This window comes from Elephas maximus, chromosome 22, assembly GCF_024166365.1.
Source record: "Elephas maximus indicus isolate mEleMax1 chromosome 22, mEleMax1 primary haplotype, whole genome shotgun sequence".
In the NCBI taxonomy this organism is placed as follows: Eukaryota; Metazoa; Chordata; class Mammalia; order Proboscidea; family Elephantidae; genus Elephas; species Elephas maximus.
Genome location: NC_064840.1, coordinates 76,868,253 through 76,891,881, shown reverse-complemented (window position 1 = coordinate 76,891,881; position 23,629 = coordinate 76,868,253). Strand labels below are relative to the sequence as shown.

The following is a 23,629-nucleotide window of genomic DNA, read 5'->3' as shown; positions in this document are numbered from 1 at the left end:
TACGAGTTGAAATCGGCTCAGTAGCAACAGGTTTGGTTTGGTTTTATAATCATCATAAATGATACAACTTTTGCCTTCCAAAATTCATATAGATTTCAATATTTCAGAAAGCTTTATTGAGAAAAGACTAGGGATGGATCATAGATAAAGGAGGTGGAAAGGACAGTATTTTTTACATTAGGTCAGTTTTGTTGGTTCCAATGGAGAATACATTGTCTAATAAACAGCAAAAAGCTAAGCGAGTCTCTCTGGACCGTATCAGTCAACACAGAAGTGTTAACAATTACCTAATTCCATGTTCACATGTACAGACTGATTTTTAAAATTTATGATTGGTAGTTCCAACCACACTTAATTGCTCTTACTATAGAAGACAACATCTAATTTTTAGTAGTTTAAGACCCCAGGCTCTGGTATGAGAGTGAATTCTGGCTCTCACAGTTGTATTATCTTGGACAATTGACTTAACACCTTTCTAATTTTCTGAATACCTACCTTAATGTCACCGAAATGCTATGAGTTCTCCACAATGTAAGGCAAGGGTCCTCAACAAATTATAGCACATGGGCCAAATATGGCCCAACACCTGTTCTTGTAGATAAAGTTTTATTGGAACACAGCCATGTTCACTGTCTACATACTGTCTATCGCTGCTTTTGCGTTAAGCAATCGTGACACAGCCCAAATTTTTACTAAGGGGCCCTTAACAGAAAAAGTTGGCCAGCTTCTGATATACTTCACGTATTAAGTGCTGAAACCTGGCACAGAGTGATAAAAAAAGTGTACACCAAGATGATTATCAAACACATATGCAAATCTGACTTTATAAGACTCTACTATGTGACATACAGGTTTTTTGTTTTTTTTAAATGAAGCAATATTTACCTGCACCATAGCAACGAGATCTTGTAACTGCCTAAGTTTCTGTTTTGCAGCCATAAGTCTGTTGATCTTCTGTTCAAATTCTGCATCTTCTGGAGCCTCCTCAACCAGACTGCTCCTATGACTGGACAAGGACGCTCCACTGGCTCCCTCCTCCTCTGCGTCTTCCTCTTCCTCCTCATCCTCCTCACCTTGTGCGAGGTGAACGCCATGTTCTCCTTCTCTGTTGTATCGACAGTCTGTTGAATACACGTGTCACTGACATCAATAACTTTAAAATAAATTTCAGAGCACCAGGGAGAGGAAATACACTTGCCAAGAACACCACGGCAGAGTTACGACAAACGCGGCCCATCATACCTGAGGAAGAAGGCAGGTTCAGAGCTCTTATGTTGGCGGCACATCTGTTGTTAATCTCACAGTTGGAATGAACTGCTCGCCCATCTTTGTTATTAGAAAAGCACTGTGCATTCGTATTACTATTTACTTCATTCCAGGTGGCAGCTACTTGTGGATTACTAAAAGCAAAGAAAACAGACCGAAACTACTTAAGGTTTAAAAAAAAAAAACCTGCTGATAAAGTAATTCCACGCTAAGAACATTACTGGCTATTTCCTCATTTAAAGTCAAAAAATCAATTAATAACTCAAAAATTAGTTCCTGCTTTTCATTAACTTCTGCATATATGCTATTTGGAAATTTTTTAAAAAATACCTTAAAAATAAAGATTGTACCTAAAAATAAAGCAGAAAATGGTGCTATTTTATTTCTTATGATTTACTTGTATTTTATCAAACAGCAAATTTACTAAACTACCACACTCGATACTTCACTATTCATTCGGAGAATATACAATGTCGAGACCTTTTTTCTAGGGCAGTGGGTTACACTGATCAGAAGAGCTGACTAGCAGAGGAAAACCATATAAAGGAAGCTGACAGTGAGCACTCTGCTGAGGTATTCCTCTGCACACGGAAAGTATTAGGTCAGGATGGATACACTAGACAAGCAAACGTGAGAAACCACACTAACCGAATGTTTGTGACGGGCTCAGAATCAGAGTCTGACTCCTCAGTTTCTTCATCCTTCGTGTTTTCGTTTACAGCATCTGTCACCATATCTGATGTCTGCTCATAATAATGAACTAATTCTCTTAGTTCGTTCAATCTCTTTCGAACTTCATTTAACTTCCTGATAAACAAACACACACATACATATATGTAACATTACATCCATTTTAGTAAAATAAAGTGTGTGTTATTTCATGTTTTATAGCAGAGACACAAACAAAATTTGGATCGAATATCCAGGAATGTGGCTGTGAAGTACTGAGTTTAATTTCGAATATGGCTTATTCAAAATCTCATTACTTTATTTTCATATGTTGTACTGGGGAAAAAAACATAAAAAAAAAAAATCTTAATTTAACTTTTCACTTAAACAAAAATATCTGTCGAGTCAATTTAGACTCACAGAGACCCTACAGTACTAGAGGAGAACTGCCCCACAGGGTTTCCAAGGCCATAAATCTCTACGGAAGCAGATGCTGCATCTTTCCCCCGAGAATGGCTAGTGGGTTCGAACCACTCATTTTTCAGTCTGCAGCCCAGTGCTTCACCACTGCACCACCAGGGCTCCTTACTAGTCAGTTTAAGCAGATATATATTCTAAGAAGCATAAAACTCAACATCGAAAATATTCCTAAGACTCTTAGTAAGCATCAAAAGCTCAAAGTTCTAAATATCCAATTCAAATGCTCAGGTAAATCTGGTACTCAAGACATTACTGAACATTTACCGAAGGTTCCCGATTTGTCTACACCACAGAGTCCTGTAAAATATGTTTATCAAAAATCATACTTTAGATTTGCTGAATATTTACTAAAAGCCAAGAACTACACTAAGTGTTTTCTAATCGTTAAAAAAAACCATCATGAATAGGTCTATTATTATCCCTATTTTGCACGGGAGGAAACAGGCCAAGTGAGGGTATCTGTCCAAGGTCACACAGCCATAGTGTGGTATCATTCCAGGGCTGTCGGACTCCAGAACCTGGGCTCTAACCCACGTGAATACAGAAACATTTTAAATGGAGTCCCTCCAATTTCTGCTCCTCTATTTGAAAAATCAGAATAAAATAATACGAGCTCACAGAAATTACCTATGTTACAATGTCGCATTTCTTTTGGACAAACCAAAGACATATAATAAAACACACACACCTCTTCTATCACGTAAAAAGGTTTATCATATTAAATAAATTCCGTTTTTCCAGAATTTTCAAAATAAAGAAAAATAAACAATCTGTCCCCATTATTCAACTCTAATCTATGTAAACAATGTCTGTAAAAATGTTTACTGGAGCTTCTCAGTTGGGTTTAGATGGCCTTCGTTTTCACTTTCATTCTGAGAAACAAGGGCAGCAGTCAGATGCGGAACAGATGACGTGAGGCTACTGGGTTCACCATTCACGATGGCTGATAAGCCTCCGGGAGCAGACGGAGCGGAAGATGTACTTCTCTGATCCACACTCCTTTGAGGGGAGGCTGAGGAAGGCATAACTACAAAAAAGAAGAAATTACTGGCTGCCAACCATCAATTGACAAACATGATGCCAGGCAACTCTTATTCACAGTTTGCTTCAATGTAGAAAAGAAAAAAAGAAAAACCATAAGTATCTTCAACTGTGCAGACTTAATAAGATTTTAGAAATTTAAGGACGTAACACTGAGGCAATGTGTTTATTAACATGCCCCACAACCAAAGACGTCAAAATGCACAAAGAAGACACTGTTGCTTCTTTTTTTCAGATTCCCAAGCCTTTACATTCGAATCCCTGGGTTAAAACAGAAAGCAAAGAAGGAAAATTGGCAAGAATCATGACATCTTCCCTTGAAAAGGCAATGAAAGGAGTGCTCTGAGAAACCTGGTCCTAGACTAAGTTAAAAAGGCCACCCTGCATGGTGTACAACACAGAGGGGTAAATCTTTACAGAGGAGCACCCGCTGACCAGTCTTAAATTTAAAGGTTTTCCAGATCCACAAACTCAGAGGAACAACATTTGGCCTCCGAGATAAAGCAAAAGTATTACAGTGTGGTGCATCCAGACCATGGACTAGTACTCCAAAATAAAATTTTCAATTAGATGATAGTTCGCTCTCTATAGACTTTGAACTAAATTTTAATTACTTTTCTGTTCACATACGTCTGCCAAAGGTATCTTGTGCCTTCTAGGGCAACTGATAAAGAGTAAGAATCTCTGTACTTCTCCACCTCCTCTGAAGCTACTGTCTTCTACCCCTTTCTCCCAGGACCGTCATTACAGGTTGCAGGCTTCTGAGCCACAACTGCTACACCTGGTTTCCGGGAGTGTCTGCCCTCTGTCCCTTGACCATCCTGCCCTTGGATGTTGCCTGCACACCTTACCACTGGTAGGGGGAGGTGGGAGTAATCTTTTAGCATCACCAGTAGGCAGACTGCTACTTTCTTTCTGTGTCCAAAACTGTCCTCAGGCCTTAAGCACAACTTTTGAGTTTTAAATTTTCCTTAGTTGTGTTCATGTTTGTGAGAGGGACAGGGACTGGGATTAGGTCACAGTCTGGACAAGGCGGGGCGGCCGGCAAGGGGTCAGAAACAGAAAGGAATATTTCACCCCCTTGAAGGGATGAGTAGAGAATAAGGAACAGGGACCCCAAAGACGTTGTTTTCACTCCTTGCCTTTTCTCTACCAAGACAAGGGCTGGAAAGAAGAAGGGTGACCAGTAGGGGATCCCCGTATTTACTCCAGTTTCCCCATTACTAACTGTTTGAGAAGGTATGAGGATAGCAAGGCAAGACTGGTAATTAGGTCTGAATTTGGCAGAGCAAGTAAAACGTGTGTGCAGCAGAAAGGACAGTTCCTTTAATTACAGCTGTCTAGATAACTATTGGTATATGGACATAAGCCCACTGATGCTACGTTACAGACCTTCTGCACTAAGAAAAAAAAAAAAAAAGGCATAGGTACTATATAAATCTTTCATCTCTCACTTTTTTCTCTTTTTGTGTAAACATTCTCTAAATCTATGTTTAATAGCTTCAGGGGTTTTAACCCAAAGTACTAATTTGGATTAGTTGTTCCTTAAGAAAAAATACTGAACATGCTAAAAAATGAAGTAGTATTTTGTTCAAGTACCCAACAATTACCTGATCTTCTATTAGGCTTTTATCACGTATTACCTTGTTACTTAAAAACTTCGAACACATAAGCCTTACCCCCGCCCCCGCCCCCGCCCCCCGCCCCCGCCCCCCAAATTATTTTCTTGTGGAACGATGCGTTCACTCGTTCATCCGGTATTTACTACGTTACCACAACGTACTAGCGTATATACCTGTGTGCTCTCGGTAACACCTAGTGCTGCCGAGCCAGATTTACTTACATGAAGAATTGTTCAGATGCTGATCTCGAAGTGTGTGAAGCTCTCCAAGCAATTTGTCCATTTTTTGTTTCTTTTCCTGTAGCACTCTCATTTTGCTAAAAAGCTGGACTTTCTCATCAGGTAAGTGTTCTGAAACGGACGGATTCCTGCTCTGGGAAACCTCCCTCGTTAATGAAAGACTTTCTGCCTGTCTTCTATTGTCTGGAGCAGACGGAGGCTTTCGAGAAAAGAGATGACAAATTGAAAGCTAAGGTGACTCCACGCTGCACTCACGTGCTCAGCTTAGGAACGTGTGCACGTTCTTCATACACATGTGAGCTAGACAGATGGCTACATTACTCCCCAGAGTGGCTGTGCCATATTCTTTTCACTGGTCAGCAAGACGACACGAGGCACTGCGTCTTCCTCAGTCACACTCAGCTCCAGTGGAGACGCATCATTAATTCATCCTTCCCCAATGCCCACGGATTAAAAATCTCCGTTTATATCATCAGTTACAAAGGTTATCATATTACAACACCTACTGACCCTCAAGTTAAACTTAAGAGCCTTCTTAAAATTGTTAGTAAAATATTACAAGACATAGATTTAAACCTAAGTCTTAAGGGTGATGATAATTAACAATCTTTTGAAAAAAAAACATGTCATCTAGCATACAAAGGAAAATTACACTCATCGATTTACCCAAAGCAGATTTTCTTGTAACACAGTGTTTCTCAAAGTACAGTCCCTAGACCAGAAACACTAGAATCAGAAACCAAACCCAGCGCTGTTGAGTTGGTTCCGACTCAGAGCGACCCTATAGGACTGAGCAGAACTGTCCCGTGGGCTTTCAAGGCTGTGAATCTCTACGGAAACAGACGGCCACATCATTCTCCCGAGGAGAGGTTGGTGGGTTTGAACCTCCAACCTTCTGGTTAGCAGCCAAGCACTTTAACCACTGCACCACCAGGGCTCCTTGAACTAGAATTACATGGGGGAAAGCCTACCCCAAACCATGAATCAAGCAAAGACACCCTGCTAATGCAGGAATCCGTGTTTTTTAAAGAATCATGCCAGGTGATGTTTATGTTCACTGAAGCCTGAGAACCACCGTTTTAATGAATGCGAAGTTCAACTGTTACAGTAAAGAAATGACGTTACCTGAGAATCACGAAGCTGATTATGAAAACGCTGAATCAAATCGTTTAATTCTTCATTTAACTCAGATGTTATGCTGATTCCTGATAGACTACCTGTAGCTTCTGTTCCAACTACAAAGAAATTTAACAACCATTCATTAAAATAAATACAATGAACATCTTTTCAATTTGAGAAGCTAAAATTCTGAAAATGCAAAGAAAAATAAAAAGGCTAACATAATTTGAAACTAGTTAACCCTCAGATTTATCTGCCAATCATCTACCTTAAAAATAAATGGAGACTCACACAGCCCAAGTACAGTGGTTCATCTTTCCCCAATGTGCCAGGGGGGACACAAACATGCCCAACTGATGACAGTGACCCAGCAGAGCAAGTATGGGGACCTATTAGTCTGTCTGGGTTCGAGCAACAGGAAGGGAAGTGATATCCTGAGAAAGCACAGCTGATTTTGACAGGTCTCAAGTTTCATCTCTCCCCAGTAGAATCAATGTTCTAGAACAGAGGCTGGCAAGTCTTTTTCTAAAAGGGTGAAAGAGTAAATATGTTAGGCTTTGCGGCCAGTTTCCGTTCCAACTGCCACTATAGGGCAAAAGCAGCCACTGACAATAAGTAAACAAATAAGCATGGCTGCATTCCAGAAAACTTTGTTTGCAAAAACAAGCAGTGGGCCAAATCCAGCTGGGCCCTAGTTCACCAAACCCAGCAGTGGACCAGGGAACTTATTAAAGCAGTTGCTTGTGATACAAGTCACACTAACAGACAGTGGTTTTTATCTTCTTTAAAAAAGAGAAGAGTTTCATGCTCCTTAGGCAGTTTTCCGACCATGATTTTGGTACCAGTTGCTGCTCTCCTGCCCGGCCAGCCCACCGTTACCCTCACTCTCACCTCCCCAGCTCTAGAAGGCAAACAGGCTGAGAACTGCTTTGTTACAAAGAAAAATACCAGCTTTTCCCATCAGGAAGCTAGACTTAGACTTTCACGGCTGGATGAAACCTCACTTATCTAGCCCAAACTCTATTTTGCAAAGAAAGAAATTACAGTCCAGTTAACTGACACACAATTTGCTAGTTAAATGGTAAAAGCAGCGGTCTCCCAGGAGAAGTATGTCACCTCTATTATATACCAGAAGATTCTAAGTGTTTTAACTGCAGTTTTTTTAATCAGTATTCTGCTGCAAAATCTCAAAAACACATGGGGAAAATTGTTTTAATATTACTACACTCATTTTTTAAGTTTTGAAATAACATATAAAACAAATTCAAATTCAAACTACTCACTCTACTCCTGTTCCCTGTTTCAAATCATACTTTTTTAAGAGAGATTACCAGTCTATTTAAAAAACAAAGCAAAAAAGTTCCTATCAGAAATAGAGGACTCCTTCCTCAGAACTGATTCCACAACATTAAATCACAAACTTTGTGCTGAGTTCTTTCTCTATAAAATAAGAATGTCAGTTCTGGCTACTGACCTGAAACTCTGTGGGATCAAATGGCATGATATAAATGTGAGTATCTGAGATTAACGTAACCATCAGAGAAAACACTTGCAAATCTGATACTCCAAACTTGAAAAATATTCAAAAGGTTAAGTCATTAGCCAAACTACTATTAGTCATTATTGTTAAATTTAATTATCTGTTGCCTAAGTTATCTATTTTCTAAATATAAATGTAAAAGCTAGTGATACTTCAGATTTTACAAGGGGAATACAGGGACCAAAATATGTGTAATTACTGCTATTTACTGTACGCTATTACCAGATACAGCTATCTAATTATAACAGAAGTCCAAGTGACTTCAAAGTCATAAAGCTCCTCACACATACGCAGAGTAAGTTAGGTGGCAGTCATCTGAGCCAGAAGACCAGGTGTGAGCAGCAGGATAAAATGAGTCACAACAGGACAACCCTGGGAGGACCTAAACTGTGGGAAAATGGGGTGCCCAGAAGGAGAAAGGTCATTTAGACTGCAATGCTGGAAACAGTCTACTAGTTTAAAGCCTTAGTTTTACTGAGTTCTACTAAGAAATAATCTTGTTTTCAACTTAATGAGAAATTAAACACTTAGGTTTGAAGGTAATGAGATAAACTACACAATTAGACTCGATACTAAAGAATTCAAAACAATTTTTACCTCAGCGATACATGGCTCTGAGGAAAGGAGGAAAAAAGAAGATTTCTGAGTCTCAGGACAACAGTATAGGATAAATATAGTTCCAAGGAGCTACCGTTTGCAACTGGAGAGCTAACTGAAATCATAGAAACTAAAGCTAAAAATGTTGTATAATTCCTGCAGTGCCTCACCCTTCCCTGAGAGGCAAGCAACAATCCTGTTGAATTAAGTACAAAAGAGAATAAAAGCATCAAGGACCCTATGAGTCTGAGGTACAAACAAAGCACTACAGCCTGTCCCTTTTACCTCTTAAAGGAGAGCGAGCTGGCTGTCTGCCCGGTACAGTGGGATGGTCAGAGGTGGTCCCTGCAGCCTTTTCTGCGTAACCAGAGAGAAGCACAGGACAGGGTGAGCCTCACATGTTGGTTTCTAAACTAGTCAGCAGTCAGAATCCGATTATCTAACAACCAGCATCCACGGTGCGACACCGCTACCCCGAGCGTGGCTTACGAACGTACCAGAATCATCCATCACAGCCACAGCCTGCTCCGCTTTGTGCTGCAGACTCAGGAGGGCAGCCTGGCGTCCCTGCAGAGCTCGCAGCTGTTCCTGATGCTGCAACATCCTTTTTAACAAATCGTGCTGCTTCTTCAGATTCTCGATCTCCTCCATAGGCTCCTGCTGAGGGTCCCTGGCCTGGGAAATAAGACCAACGGTACTTACACCTGGCTAAGGAAATCAACGCTCCTGTTTCGGCTACCAACGGCAAAGTTCACAAATAGATCATAAATCAGCATTGATTATACAGTCCTAAACAGTTTTAGGGGACTTGAAGAAAAGAGTGAGAACAGAATGACACAGAGTTGGCCTGCCATGTTAAGAGTTAGGTAATTTCACAGTGAAAGACCGTGAGAAACGGTTTAACGTGAAGAGAAATTAACAAAATAAAGAAAAAGGCATACAAGAAGGAAGATAAGAAGGCTGAGAGTGTAAAAGGGGGCACGGACACACACATACCCACACCCACCCACCCACCCACCAAGGGATCTAGGCCCTACAGAAAAGTGGGAGCAGGTTATAACAAGTTACTGTCCTGCAGGTCTCTTTGAGAAAGACCAGACTAAAGCCAAGAGACTTCCTGTCTCACTCGCAGGGGTGATGTTTAAAAATATACATACACATACACAACCCCAGAAAACAAACAAACCCACCTCAGGTACATTCTTATCATTTCTAACCAAGGACTGTAATTTAAAAAATGTATCTTTCATCTGAAAATCTTATGTGACCAGTTTTTAATGTGGCTGCATCATATTATATAAGCATATGATAAAGTGGAGAATTTTATATTTTGCATCAAAGATGTCATTACTATCTTTTCTCTTGAATATGCCCACACAGCTGAGTCTGAGGTCATAAAATAGAAATAAGTCCTTCCCAATTCCCTCCAAAAGTTAGTGGATTATCAACTTGCATAAAAGTAGAGGAAAAGATTAAATAAACAAGTGTTACTCATAAAAAACTACCAAATTTTAAATGCTTATCTTCAAACTGGAAAGCCTGGTGGCATAGTGGTTAAGTGCTACAGCTGCTAACCAAGAGGTCAGCAGTTCAAATCCGCCAGGCGCTCCTTGGAGACTCTATGGGGCAATTCTACCCTGTCCAATAGGGTTGCTATGAGTCAGAATCGACTCCATGGCAGTGGGTTTGGTTTTGGTTTAATCTTCAAACTATTCAAAATGCAATCCAACAAGAAAAAGAAAAGTCAATTAAAAAGACAAATTTTAATAAAATCCCAAAACAAAAAATTGTAATCCAGATTATTAAATGTACATCATTAACAGTATTTTCATCTCTGATTTATCTTCTCAAAAATTTTGTATTTTAAAAGTTCAGTGATTTATCTAATTTTTTTTTATTTTAATTGTGCTTTAAGTCAAAGTTTACAAATGAAGTCAGTCTCCATACAAAAATCTATACACACCTTGCTATATACTCCTAATTGCTCTCCCCCTAATGAGACAGCCCGCTCCTTTCCTCCACTCTTTTTGTGTCCATTCTGCCAGCTTCTAATCCCCTCTACCCTCTCATCTCCCCTCCAGATAGGAGATGCCAACATAGTTTCATGTGTCTACTTGATCCAAGAAGCTCACTTCACCAGTTTCATTTTCTATCGCACTGTCCAGTCCAATCCCTGTCTGAAGAGTTTGCTTTGGGAATGGTTCCTGTCCTGGGCCAACAGAAGGTTTGGGGGCCATGACCACCGGGGTCCTTCTAGTCTCAGTCAGACCATTAAGTCTGGTCTTTTTATGAGAACTTGGGGTCTGTATCCCACTGCTCTCCTGCTCCCTCAGAGGTTCTCTGTTGTGGTCCCTGACAGGACTGTCTTCGGTTGTAGCCGGGCACCATCTAGTTCTACTGGTCTCAGGCGATTTTACCTAATATTTTTATAAATAAATTTTGTAATAAAATGAGGTTTACCTCAACCTTGTAGAAGATACGTTGCACTTAGTCAATTTTAAACCTACATTACCATGAAATTTCAGATAGGGTTATGCACACTTTAACGCATGACTAAGGTGAACAAAGCAGCTCACTGATGTCTTCTGCAAACAGAAATGCACTGAACTCCTTTCCCCACGCTCACCTGCCTCCTGGACAAGTTACAGAGCACTCAGGCCGCACAAGCGAAATTTCCTTCTGGGTGACATCCCTCAACTATGCTATGTGTAAGTCAACTCCCTTCTCTTTACCTCTCAAGTAGAACTCATCAGTACCGTGAATAAGAGCAGCTGTGATAACATTTTACAGTGGGACCTGGCAATCAATAAAGTAACTGAACAACTGATCCCATGGCACAGCACTAAGTTCTCTAGACAGATCCAACAGGAAGTGGAATGCTGCGGTTAGAGCACTTCCTGTACACGCAGGAGGAGCCTGATCAGTGCCTACCTACTCTGGACTATCTCTAGACAGATCCAACAGGAAGCGGAATGCTGTGGTTAGAGCACTTCCTGTACACGCAGGAGGAGCCTGATCAGTGCCTACCTACTCTGGACTATCTCTAGACAGATCCAACAGGAAGCGGAATGCTGTGGTTAGAGCACTTCCTGTACACGCAGGAGGAGCCTGATCAGTGCCTATCTACTCTGGACTATCTCTAGACTTCATCATATAACCTATCTTGGTGAAGACACTCTTTACTGGAGAATTTTCTGAGTTTCTAATATACTATGGCCCCCTTTCAATTTCATACTATTTACTCATTTCTCCCCCACCCTACACAAGTGAAGTTGCCTTGTTAACATCTACACCTACATTCATTCCTGTTAAGTTGTCTCTTGTTACCTCTGGTTTGGTTTATTTCAAGGCCGTTTACATCTTAACAATTTTGGGGGCAGACGCGAGGATAATTGTCAATACAGCATCCGTATAAATACCATTTCAGACTTATACTCACCAAAGCTGAACCAGGGGCGAGTGCGGGTGGAGGAGGAAACCATGATTGGGTTACAGAGACGATGAGAAAAAGTAACAAAGCGATCCAGGAATGAAAATACACCAACAGGATGGTGCAAAGAGCAGGAACCCAAAAAACCACACACACTAAGGCGTACCTCTCACAGCATTAAGTATTTCCAGGTCTATATTCACTCACAAACACACTTTCATTTAAACTTTGAGTAACTTCACCAACCACATTTTTAGTTTATAGATAAAACAACCACATAAGCATGAAACCTTGAGTTCCATAAAGTTAAAAGTCCTATTTTAGAAAACTCTTTAAGTTTTCCTCTCCTCTACTCAGCTGCGGTTCCCCCAATAATTATTTATGGGTTCAAATATATTTCTGTAGCTGAAGAGTACTTCAGACAATATGCATGCCAATCTTCTCAGGTAAAAGGTGAGGAATGTCTAAGCCCAATGAAGACAAAGCCACAATTTATCCAATATCACAATTAGGGAAAGTCAGGTTTCCTAGGATCAGATTGGTGTTCTTTATACCATACTATCTGCCTCCAAACTGACTATCTACTATGCACCTGGCATAGTTCTAAACACAGAAGTATGAGGCATAACTGGCACTCTGAAGAAGCACAGTCTGGTTTGGGAGACAAGGCTAACCCCCTCCCCGCCTTCCAAAAAAAAAAAAAAAGCTGCTGCCATGGATCGAGTAGATCCTGACTCACGGTGACGTTACAAGACAGAGCAGAACTGCATCTTAGAGTTTCCAAGGAGCCACTGGTAGATTCAAACTGCCGACCTTGTGGTTAGCAATGGAGCTCTTAACCACTGTGCCATCAGGGCCCCAGAGACAAGGCTAGTCCACATGAAATAGCTAGAAACGATGAAAATAATATAACAGCAAACAAAAGCTACTGTATAAAAAGCTTAAAAATTCTCTAAGATTAGGTGTGGGGAAAAAGGTGGATGCAGAGGGCACAGGTAGTCATGCAAAGCTTTCTCTTGTAAAATCATGTAAAATGCTATGTAAAATAATCCACACAATGGACTTGAGTATCAGTCACCTCACATTTAGCTGCAATCACAAGGCTGCTTTCAGCTCTGACCCTCAGTAAGGCTGCAGCTCTTTCCCTACTCCTCTAACAGACACGTTTTGAAACCACTGTAAGGAAAAGCTGGATGGAGGTGGGGTAGGGAGAGCAACAGATGCTACACAGCAGAGAAAGAATAAAGTCACTCGGTGGGAATCAAGATTTTTCTAAGAAGTTAAAATCATTTTATGAATAGAGAACTGAACAGGGCTAACCAGGGTGACCTTAGGAATCAAAAGATTGAAAAGAATCAAATTGGAATAAACTCCAAGCAAGTTCAAGAGAGAATAATATTTATTCACAAGGACGTTATTCAAGGAAACTTAAAAGCAGAAAAGTGGTTTTTAAAAGTAAATATTACACCTTAAAAAAAAAAAAAAAGAACTGAAAATACTATGCTGCAGTAATCATCAGCCACTAAGTTTCGATCATCTCTAATCAGGAGACTTAGGGAACAAGTTCCAGAGAAAACCTCCAGTGCTTCACACTCACGTCCTCTTCTTCACTGACGTTAGTTTAGTTCTGTTTGTTTTTGTTGTTGTTTTGCTTTCAAATAAACAGCTACTTTATTTACTCTGCTGAACTGGGGTACCTTGTGCTTAACACTCTACAGTAAGATCCACTTAACTACTGCAAAGTGTACCCTCAATCTCTTGTGGGAGCACAGAAGGAAAAAGAAAAAAAGTTGCCAGAGTCCTCAAAAGTTTTGTCATTTTTTAAATAACTGCCAAAGGAAAACATAAACTATGGACACAACAGGAAAAAAAGGCTAATCCTAGAAAACACACTGCTAATAACATAGGAAATTAGTCTCGTCAATACTCAATCATTGAAAATAATAATTTGTTCATGACAAGTGGATAGGAGCTCTTTTACAAATGCTATTTTTATTCAAATTGTTTTAAGTAAAACTACAAAAGTGGTTATCGTATAAAGCTAAAGAACGTTTAAAACAAACACTGGAGAAAAAACACCAGAAAACAAATCAAGAATGGAAGTGGTTTCCAACAGGAGCAAAAAAAATTAAGCAAATGACAGGACAGAAGTATTTCATTCTTACTAAGACAGGAGAGCCACCGGCTTGCTATTTTTTTTTTTTTTTTCTTTAATAAATGATCACATAAAATAAGACTAAAATTAAAAAGTGTCATCTTACCCCGTAAACATGAATATCAAAGACAAAAGGCAACTGACTGACGGTCAAGGTTCAAGACTGTGTTAAACTCTGAGTCCTCAACAGCAAAAAAAAGGAAAACATCAAGTTTCAAATCCTGTTAACGTACGTTAAGAGCTCTCACATATAACCCACGAAGAGGTATATAAGGACGAAAAAACACAAACACTGAAAAAACGTTTTTTAAAGCAAATTACAGTGTAATAATTCCACATTTCTATTTTTATATATATACATTTAAGATCAAAAGCAACTACAGAAAAGCAAACGAGGAAGAGGAAATACCAACAAAACAGGTACTCATTTAAAGACTTCCTAAATTAACACTGTGATGTATACCTTTGAGGGAAATCCACGTTTTCGGCTAACTTTCCCATTAGGCCTCAGTGCTGTGTCACTCTAAGGAGGTCTGTCACCTTTCCCTTTTGGACTTGTAGTAACGTCAACGCCTGAAATGTGTTCCTGTGAAGCTGAGTTCCCTCGTTTGCCCTCAATGCACGGCCAAATTCTCAGACTAAAAGATGCCTCCTTTATTAAATAGCGGAGCATATTAATCTCTGAACACAAACTCCCGTTTAACATACAAGCCAGCCTTGTAAACGAACACAAAAATCTACCCGTCTGTCTTTTTGTTTCTAATCAATCCACCCACCCAAGAGGCGGTCAACTTAGACTTTTAAGTGTCTGTAGGCTACAGTGTTGCTTACTCTAATAACCCTGGACTAGACCAGTCACACAGCTACTGACTGCTGAAGCGTATTTCAACACTCACCCTGCTACATACTATTAATCACTTTCAATGTCATAATTTCACATTATGAAAGAAATTCTCATCACAGTGAACACTTTAGATGCTAATGTCAATTATAATAACCAACCATACCATTTCCCATCCCCACCTCCGAATTCCTTTACCCACATCCCCCAATCAACTGTGAAACAGACACCGCTCCCAGCATCAGTTTAAAAAGGAAAATTATTTGAATCCGTTCTTCAAAAACGGTTTAGAGGAAGCCCCCTGAGTACGTCCTGGTAAAAATGACAGAGAAAAAAATTCAAATTTCTTCTTCAAATTAGGAAGGGCGGGGAAGAGAGAGGAGGCAGGTAAGAAAACACACAGGTTAACACAGCACTAAAAGGAAACCAACCCTCAAACTCCTGACGCAGAGTGGTGTTTTGAAGCGTATCTCGAACACACCACGTAGACAGTCTTACCGTCCTGGGACCAGGAATGCCTTACTGGCGACAGCTTTTTGAGTTTACCAGTGCACAGCAACAGGTGCATCTGTTAAAACCATTTATAAGCTCTAACACCACCTTATTTCTAAATTCTTGGAACTAAGTTTATCTTACAGCTCTTTACCCAAAGTTCCATAAATTCCTGGCTATTTCTCTCAAGGATGGCATTCTGACACAGTTCATTCCGCAGAATCTGAAGTTTTGGCGTTTTTCTTACTGGCGTTAAGTCACAATGCAAATGCTATCTTGCCCATTTTCTGGTCTTGCACCTCAATTTTTGCAGTCACTGGGTTTTGTCAGATTCCTAGACCGCAGCCTGAGAAATGAAAAACCCTAATAGATTTAAAATGAGTCTTCAACAGCAGATGAACTTGGAGACTTTTTCCAATAGATAACACGCTAAGCAAACTTTAATGAGTCTGTACTTAACAGCTCATATATCTCTGAAAAATTTCAACTTTCCTGTCTTAAGATCAGTAAAGCTCTGCTTAATAAAACAGAGTAGAAAAACAATGTTTCTATAAGTGGAAGATCAGAAATGACTAGATTTTCAAATCATTAAAACTAAATTTTAATGTTAATCAATAAAACTTTTCAACTTCCATATTTAAAAAGAATATACACAACATTAACAATTTGAGGGTTTCTTCCCTAGAATACACTCTTCATTAAGTACTCCATAAGGCCCATAAACCATCATCTTGAAAAACGGGAAGACAACTGAGACCTCATTTCCAGTAGTGTAATTACCGGAAGTCCGCTTACCGTGGTGTCTGAAGCTTCAGACCGCACATCTATGTGTAGCGATGTGCTCCCAGCCACAGAGCCAGATCCCACAGCTGACTCTACAGTCCGAACAGCCTCCTCCTCATTTTCTCTAGCCTGAAATATTTTAGTGGTATAAATCATACAACTATTAAAAAGGGCAATCAAATGTTATAATGGATGAAAATAAGCAAACTCCTCTGGGTGGCAACGGAATGTCACTAGTATGATACACACGCTGGTACACAACAACTATGACTCGATACATCAGTGTGCTATCTACACTGGTGCACAGCCACAAGGACTCGGGATGTCATTAACAAGGTCTAAAACTTACAAGGATTTTTTGGAGGAATCTCATGTATGACTTTTCTTGTTCTTTAAGGTGATCTATAAGATGAGTCAGGCGCTCAACGTTAGCAGATCTTTCATTTTTTTCTACAAGATCTTCCCTCATGGAACTAGCCTTAGTAATGTAGTCACGAATTTGAACAAGCCTGCTTACAATCTGCAGAGAGGGAAAAAAAAAAGCACCGAAGTACAAAATATGTAAAACAGCATAATTACTTCATTCACACCAATACAACTGGAGATTTTGTATTTCAAAGATAATAACAAAGGATGCTTCTGGGTTTTCTGTCTGAGTATATATAATAAAATTTAGCAACTAATCAATACATAATTGGCAACACTAAGTACTCCAAATTACCACCAATTTAAATACACAATTCAAAATTTTAGATTACCTGAATATTTTTATTCATAGACCTGCATACCAAACTAAACATATTATTGAAACGAGTTTCTAATGTCTGTCCTGTATTTCTTTAAAAATGATTTTAAGTTTTGCAAATACTTCTGAAAACCCTTTCAAAAATGTATCACCGTTTAAAAATATTTTCACAATTTATTAATCACACTGGCCCTCACTCCTTCATGAAAAATTGGCAATATAGGATACGTCAGATAAACAGAAGCCTTAATTAACCCAAACGTGCCATTTCTACAACGATTTCTGATAAAAAAGGAATTTACCCTGAATAAATCTGGTGACTTAACGAGAAAGGTCGGAGGAGGACTTTAACCCTCCCCTAAGGTTTCTACGTAGGTAACCCATTATAATTTTTGTTTTTTAATCTTAGCTTTCTATAGTTTGGGATTTGTGAAAGCAAGACCAAAAAAACAAAAAAAGAACCCACCCCCCCACTAGTGTCACCACCTGGCTGCTCTCCATGGCGGGCTCTCCTCTCCCATCTTCTTCAGACACTTGACAGTTCTGCAAAAGGTCGTTACTTAAGGCAGAAGCAAACAACTCTTTGCACTGTGCTGATCCGACGGCTTCTCTCTTCTGAGGACTTGGGGCAACGTCTTGGCTCTTGTTCGTGTTAATCTGCATAGGCAGAAAGTTGAAGGGCTTTCGGCTCTCACTCAGCTGACGTTTGTTGTTGGCGGCTGTTGCTCTCCCTTGAGAGTCACTCCCAATGCTTCTCTGTATGTGAAAGAGAAACCAAATCCCACGCACGTCAGACACTTCAAGTCCAATATCCTTAAGTCGGTTTCACCATCAGGTATTCATTCAGATGCGCACGAACGGCTTTTTGCTACATTTGAAAGAACTTCAGATCTACGAAATTCTCTTACTAAAATAAATAACTTCAATCAGCACTTTGTGGGACAAAGAACTAGATTTGGCATTTTATAACCACTTTTCAGAAAACAGCTTGTGGAATTAAGGTGCTCTTTGTCTTTCTAAAATAGCCAGCCAAGTCGGGGCTACGCAGGCCCCACACTTGGCAAACTAGCCTCAGAAAGGTAAGGCTCACGATGCAGTCAGTCACGCATACTCACTGACTGGATCGACATAAGGAGGCATTAAGATACCGGACACGCATATTCACTGAGGTCCCAAGGACTTGGGCACTCCGGACCTGGGAGCTCTCTCCCTAGGGCTTCCAGGTGGCTTCCATGCAGCCAGAGGGTGTGGCACGTACCAGGGGACAATGGCAGCTACTGCCGGGTCCCACTCCCCAGACTGCTTGATACATCTCTTCACTTTTATCCTTTCTCGTTATAATACATGGGTAACTTTACGTATAGGTAATAACCTGTAATATTAAACGACACAGGAAGCATGAAAAGAAGATGGAAGGAATATACAGAGTCACTATACCAGAAAGAACTGGTCGACATTCAACCATTTCAGGAAGTAACGTATGATCAGGAATCGATAGTACTGAAGGAAGAAATCCAAGCCACACCGAAGGCATTGATGGAAAACAAGGCTCCAGGAACTGATGGAGTATCAATTGAGGTGTTTCAACAAACGGCTGCAGCGCTGGAAGAGCTCAATCATCTATGCCAAGAAATTTGGAAGACAGCTTCCTGGCCAACCGACTGGAAGAGATTCATATTTATGCCTATTCCCAAGAAAGGTGATCCAACCAGATGTAGAAATTACCAAACAATATCATTAATATCACATGCAAGCAAAATTTTGCTGAAGATTATTCAAAAGCAGCTGTAGCAGTATATCAACAGGGAACTGCCAGAAATTCAAGCCGGATTCAGAAGAGGATGTGGAACCAGGGATATTATTGCTGATGTCAGATGGATCCTGCTGAAAGCAGAGAATACCAGAAAGATGTTTACCTGCATTTTACTGACTATGCTAAGGCATTCGACTATGTGGACCATAACAATTTATGGATAACATTTCTGAGAATGGGAATTCCAGAACACTCAGTTATGCTCATGAGGAATCTGTACATGGATTAAGAGGGAGTCGTTCGAACAGAACAAGGGGATACTGCATGATTTAAAGTCAGGCAAGGCGTGTGTCAGGGTTGTAACCCTTCACCACACCTATTCAATCTGTATGCTGAGCAAATAATCTGAGAAGCTGGAATATATGAAGAAAACCAGGGCATCAGGATTGGTGAAGACTCATTAACAACCTGCGTTATGCAAATGACACAAGCTTCATCGCTGAAAGTGAAGAGGATTTAAAGCACTTACTGATGAAGATCAAAGACCGCGGTTTTCAGAATGGATTACACCTCAATATAAAGAAAACAAAAATCCTCACAACTAGACCAATAAGCAACATCATGATAAAGGGAAAAAAGATTGAGAATGTCAAGGATTTCATTTTACTTAGATCCACAATCAACACCCATAGAAGCTGCAGTCAAGAAATCGAAAGACACTGCCTCGGCTGCAAGAGAACTCTTTAAAGTGTTAAAAAGCAAAGATGTCACCTTGAGGACTAAGGTGCATCTGACCCAAGTCATAGAGTTTTCAGCTGCCTCACATGCATGTGAAAGCTGGACAATGAATAAAGAAAACTGAAGAAGAACTGACGTCTCTGAATTATGGTGTAAAAGAATACCGAATGTATCATGGACTGCCTAAAAGAATGAACAAATCTGTCTTAGAAGAAGTGCAACCAGAGTGCTCCTTAGAAGCAAGGATGGTGAGATGACTTCTCACATACTTTGGATGTGTTATCAGGAGATACCAGTCCCCAAAGAAGGACATCACACTTGGTAACGTAGAGGGTCAGCAAAAAAGAGGAAGACCCTCAATGAGACAGACTGACACAGTGGCTGCAATGACGGGCTCAAGCACAGCAACGATTGTGAGGATGGCACAGGACCGGGTAGTGTTTCATTTTGTTATGCACAGGGTCACTATGAGTCAGAACTGACTCAACAGCACCTAACAACAACAGTCCGTGAATTTTGTGAGCTGTTATAGAGCATTAACGAAGCCACAGGGGCAAGGAACGACCAGGGGCTGACAGTACAGTCAATTTGTGTAGACCCAGCTCTGGGTGGCTGATGGTCAGAGAAAGGCTGCACTAGCGGTTAATGAAGGACAGAGTGCTTTTAGCTTGTGACCTAGACTCAGAGGATGAGAAAAAGAGGGAAAGCCTGGCTGGTCTGAAGTGCAGAAAACTGTGCAGGCTTCTGAGCCTACAGCTTGCCCCTGACAACCTGGGTACGAACATAATCAGTCTAAATGAAGTACCAGAACTATGGATCACAGTTATATTGATTCTCTTACTTGTTCACAGCATTTTTACAGGCTTTGGACTGGGTGAATCAGTGCTACTTAATATGAACATCAGCATAAAGACGCTTCCATATGAAGAACCGTCTGAGGAAGGCCTCGGCTCAGGGCCTGGCACAGAGCAAGTTTTCAATAATTAGCAGACGAGTAAGCGATACATGGTCATCACAATCGGCATACCAGACTTGAGTCCACCTTCATGCATATTTGAAAATCTGTTTATCTTTGCAAAATATAGATTTGACCGTAATATATTTGTCAAGAGAAGAGTTCGTTATCGTTTCTACTTGCTTTTAGTAATAAACTTTATATCAGTGATTATAAATGCAAACCAGAGCTTCATTCTAAACTTAGAGATAATCCCAGGCCAATGATAAATACACTAACGTAGATTTTTCAATTTGCTTAAAAAAACCCAGTAGTACAGTACTATTCAGTTACTAACGTGAACAATTTAGTTTCATGATAAAATCATTTCACTGAGTCAAACAGCATCATAATAAGAACCCATAAAAACTTGTCTTCAGCAAGTTTAGAAATAAGGCTTCTTTTCCCTCCAAAGCACAGAGTACCATGGCCATGGATCGACTGATACAATTTCTTTCATATGTACAAAAACTAAAGAAAAAACAAAATAAACCACTCAATTTCTTATTCTTAAGATACATTATTTAATCCATCTCAAGTACTTCCCAAACTCGCAGCTTGATTTTTAGAATAACCCACAAACCTGATCTAAGTCGCTAAAGTTCATCCGCTGTTTAAGTCTCTCCAGTTCTGCCTGCTCTGGGGCAGACACCTGAGTCACGTATCTGCTGTGTGGGAACGTGTGTGGAGTCTTGGCTCTTCGCCGTCCGGCTCCTGGTGACGACTCCGGGGAGATCTCGTTAGTTACCCTCTTATCACTTTCCACACCAAACTTCTTCTTATTCTTTTCTGATGATCTATTTGCCTTCTTCTGCTGGCCACTCCAGTCCTTTAAAAAAGTAAAAGTGAAAGTTAATCTGGCCTTTACCAAAACAGGAAAATAATTTAGTGTGCTCTAAAAAAATCTGTGAATCTTAAAATTAAAAACAGCAAAATATTTTCCCCATAAATACATGGTTTTAGAAAGAGCTATTTGCTTCTACTCGCCCATTTTTTCCCTCATTAGATCTAAATTCTTTTAGTCTATCTTTCAGAAAACAGATTACTTTTCTATCCTAAGTCACTAACAAACATGAATCCCCAAGCCTACGGTTAGCCTGAATATTTTCAAAAGCATTTGACAAAATAGTTTTCTTCACTACTTATAAACTGAATTGTACAATAAATTGCAGATTCCTTCAGTGGCCTCCCTTAGATTAAAGGTAGTATTATGATAACAAAAGGGGACAGATGTAGAGTCAATTTAGGTTCCAAAGTAATTAGTAATCAGGCTTCAGTCTGGGGCCCTCGGAAATTTACTTTCCTTCCTATAGTCTCGGTTCCCTCATCTCTAAAATAGTACCACGTTTAAAACAAGGTTAAAAATAACACACATGAAACATCCAGACAGTGCCTACCTACAATTTAGTAGGCAATAAATGCTGGAGTTTTTTTTTTGCAGACAATAATGTACTTACAGGACTACATATAATAGGAAATGACAAAAAATGCTTCATGTTTTAATTAGAAAATATTTTCATTTATTTAGTTATACCCACAAAACCAAATTCAGTCAGCTAGAAGGTCTATAAATTCTTACCTTACTCACACTTGAAGAATCTTCTAAATATTACTATAGTAACAAACTTTTGGGATATTTTCATTTATAACAAGCTCCTTCCTCTGAAAGCTGTCCCTCCACCCTAATCCATGGTTCCTACCAACCTCCTGTACTACTTACCCCACCCCATCCTGGCTATAAACAACAACAACAAAAAATTAAACCTGTTGCCACTGTGTTGATTCCAACTCATAGTGACCCTTCAGGACAGAGAAGAACTACCCCATGGAGTTTCCAAGAAGCACCTAGTGGATTCAAACTGCCGACCTTTTGGTTAGCAGCTGCAGCTCTTAACCACTAGCCACCAGGCTATAGACAGCTGGCTACAGATGGATGGAAAAGATACCTAATCCAAACTGGAATAGTCATAGTTTAAATTTTCAAACTGGGACTAAGAGATAATCAGTTGGTATATAACTGCAGCCATAACTAAAAATTTTAGAATGATGAGGCAACCAACATACACCATGTGGACCAGAGGAGGAGAGAAAGCTGGTCGGTGAAGACGGAAGTTGTATTAAACAGCAACACTCTGATGCAAAGAGTCAAGGTGGTGAAAAGCAATTCTTGACAACTTTCAGTTCCTTTATCCAGTCCCATCCTAAAATCCAGCTGTATTCCTTGACCTGGGTATCCATAAAACACCTTCCTATCCTTGTAATAAAGTTCCCTTTTTGGCTTAAACTAATCAAGCTGTTTCTGCTACCTGTAATCAACGTGTCATCATCTAACATAACTAACAGCCTAAGGTCTCTTACCATTTTGGCCAGCAAGGACAAATGTGTTTACGCAGAGTCTCGGTAAGTTAGAGTTGGCTAAGTCAGGGGAAAGTTGAGTTTTGAAATCGGTAGCCAACAACACACTGTCAATAATCAGGCATCATACCATATTATTGAGCCGGTCATCAACAATCTCGTTGCTCCAGTTTGCTAAGTCCGGGGCATTCATGCCTTCCTCAAAAGGGCCTCCTCCTGTAGCCATACTGGCTTTTTCAACAATTAATTTTCTGAAAAACAAGTAAAAACTAAGCCTTTTAACACATTTAAACAAAGTTCAATTTTTAAGTCACCCCATGAAGCTTAATATAAAGGAATCTCTTAGAAGCTGATTTTATGAGCTATACAGCAGCAGCATCAAGCACTCATCACAGATAAGGAGATTCAGCTGCTGTCCGCATAGTATGGTTAAGGGAGCCCATGACACAGAGGCCTACACCAAGCTGGATTACTGACTTGCTTAAAGTAATGGCAGAAGAGTTCAAAAATATCTTCGGGCACAGGACCTCAATTAAATAAAGCAAAATGAAGTAGCTAGAGTGACAGGGTGGGTAAGGAAAGCCTCACTGTGTGCACTGGCCCGTACACTTTAAGGTTATTTAATTCATTCAACACAGCTCTAAAAGGCAGAGTAACGAGGTAGGAAAAAAAAAGTTATTAACAACTAAAGAACTTCTTTTGGGGATAAAGGTGATGCCACAAAGGCCAGGGCATTACTTTTGTAGCAAAATTCAAAGAGGGTAAAACTG

At 39.9% G+C, this 23,629-nt stretch overlaps 1 protein-coding gene across 12 annotated transcripts in view; it reads right to left on the bottom strand.

The window, feature by feature from the left end:
• PCM1 (pericentriolar material 1) overlaps nt 1–23,629 on the bottom strand; it is a 112,154-nt gene that overhangs the window by 77,484 nt on the left and 11,041 nt on the right. For 5 of the 12 annotated variants that reach the window (XM_049866615.1, XM_049866619.1, XM_049866623.1 and 2 more), the window contains 13 exons: nt 22,990–23,110; nt 21,088–21,333; nt 17,506–17,775; nt 16,624–16,794; nt 16,287–16,403; nt 9,071–9,248; nt 8,859–8,930; nt 6,443–6,552; nt 5,300–5,516; nt 3,241–3,442; nt 1,915–2,073; nt 1,243–1,400; nt 886–1,121 (listed from right to left, as the gene is read on the bottom strand). In XM_049866615.1, the coding sequence (XP_049722572.1) occupies nt 886–1,121; nt 1,243–1,400; nt 1,915–2,073; nt 3,241–3,442; nt 5,300–5,516; nt 6,443–6,552; nt 8,859–8,930; nt 9,071–9,248; nt 16,287–16,403; nt 16,624–16,794; nt 17,506–17,775; nt 21,088–21,333; nt 22,990–23,085 (2,232 nt within the window). In that variant the 5' untranslated portion in view covers nt 23,086–23,110. The remainder of the gene's footprint in view (nt 1–885; nt 1,122–1,242; nt 1,401–1,914; nt 2,074–3,240; nt 3,443–5,299; nt 5,517–6,442; nt 6,553–8,858; nt 8,931–9,070; nt 9,249–16,286; nt 16,404–16,623; nt 16,795–17,505; nt 17,776–21,087; nt 21,334–22,989; nt 23,111–23,629) is intronic. The other 7 variants (XM_049866620.1, XM_049866625.1, XM_049866626.1 and 4 more) reach the window with 3 other exon arrangements.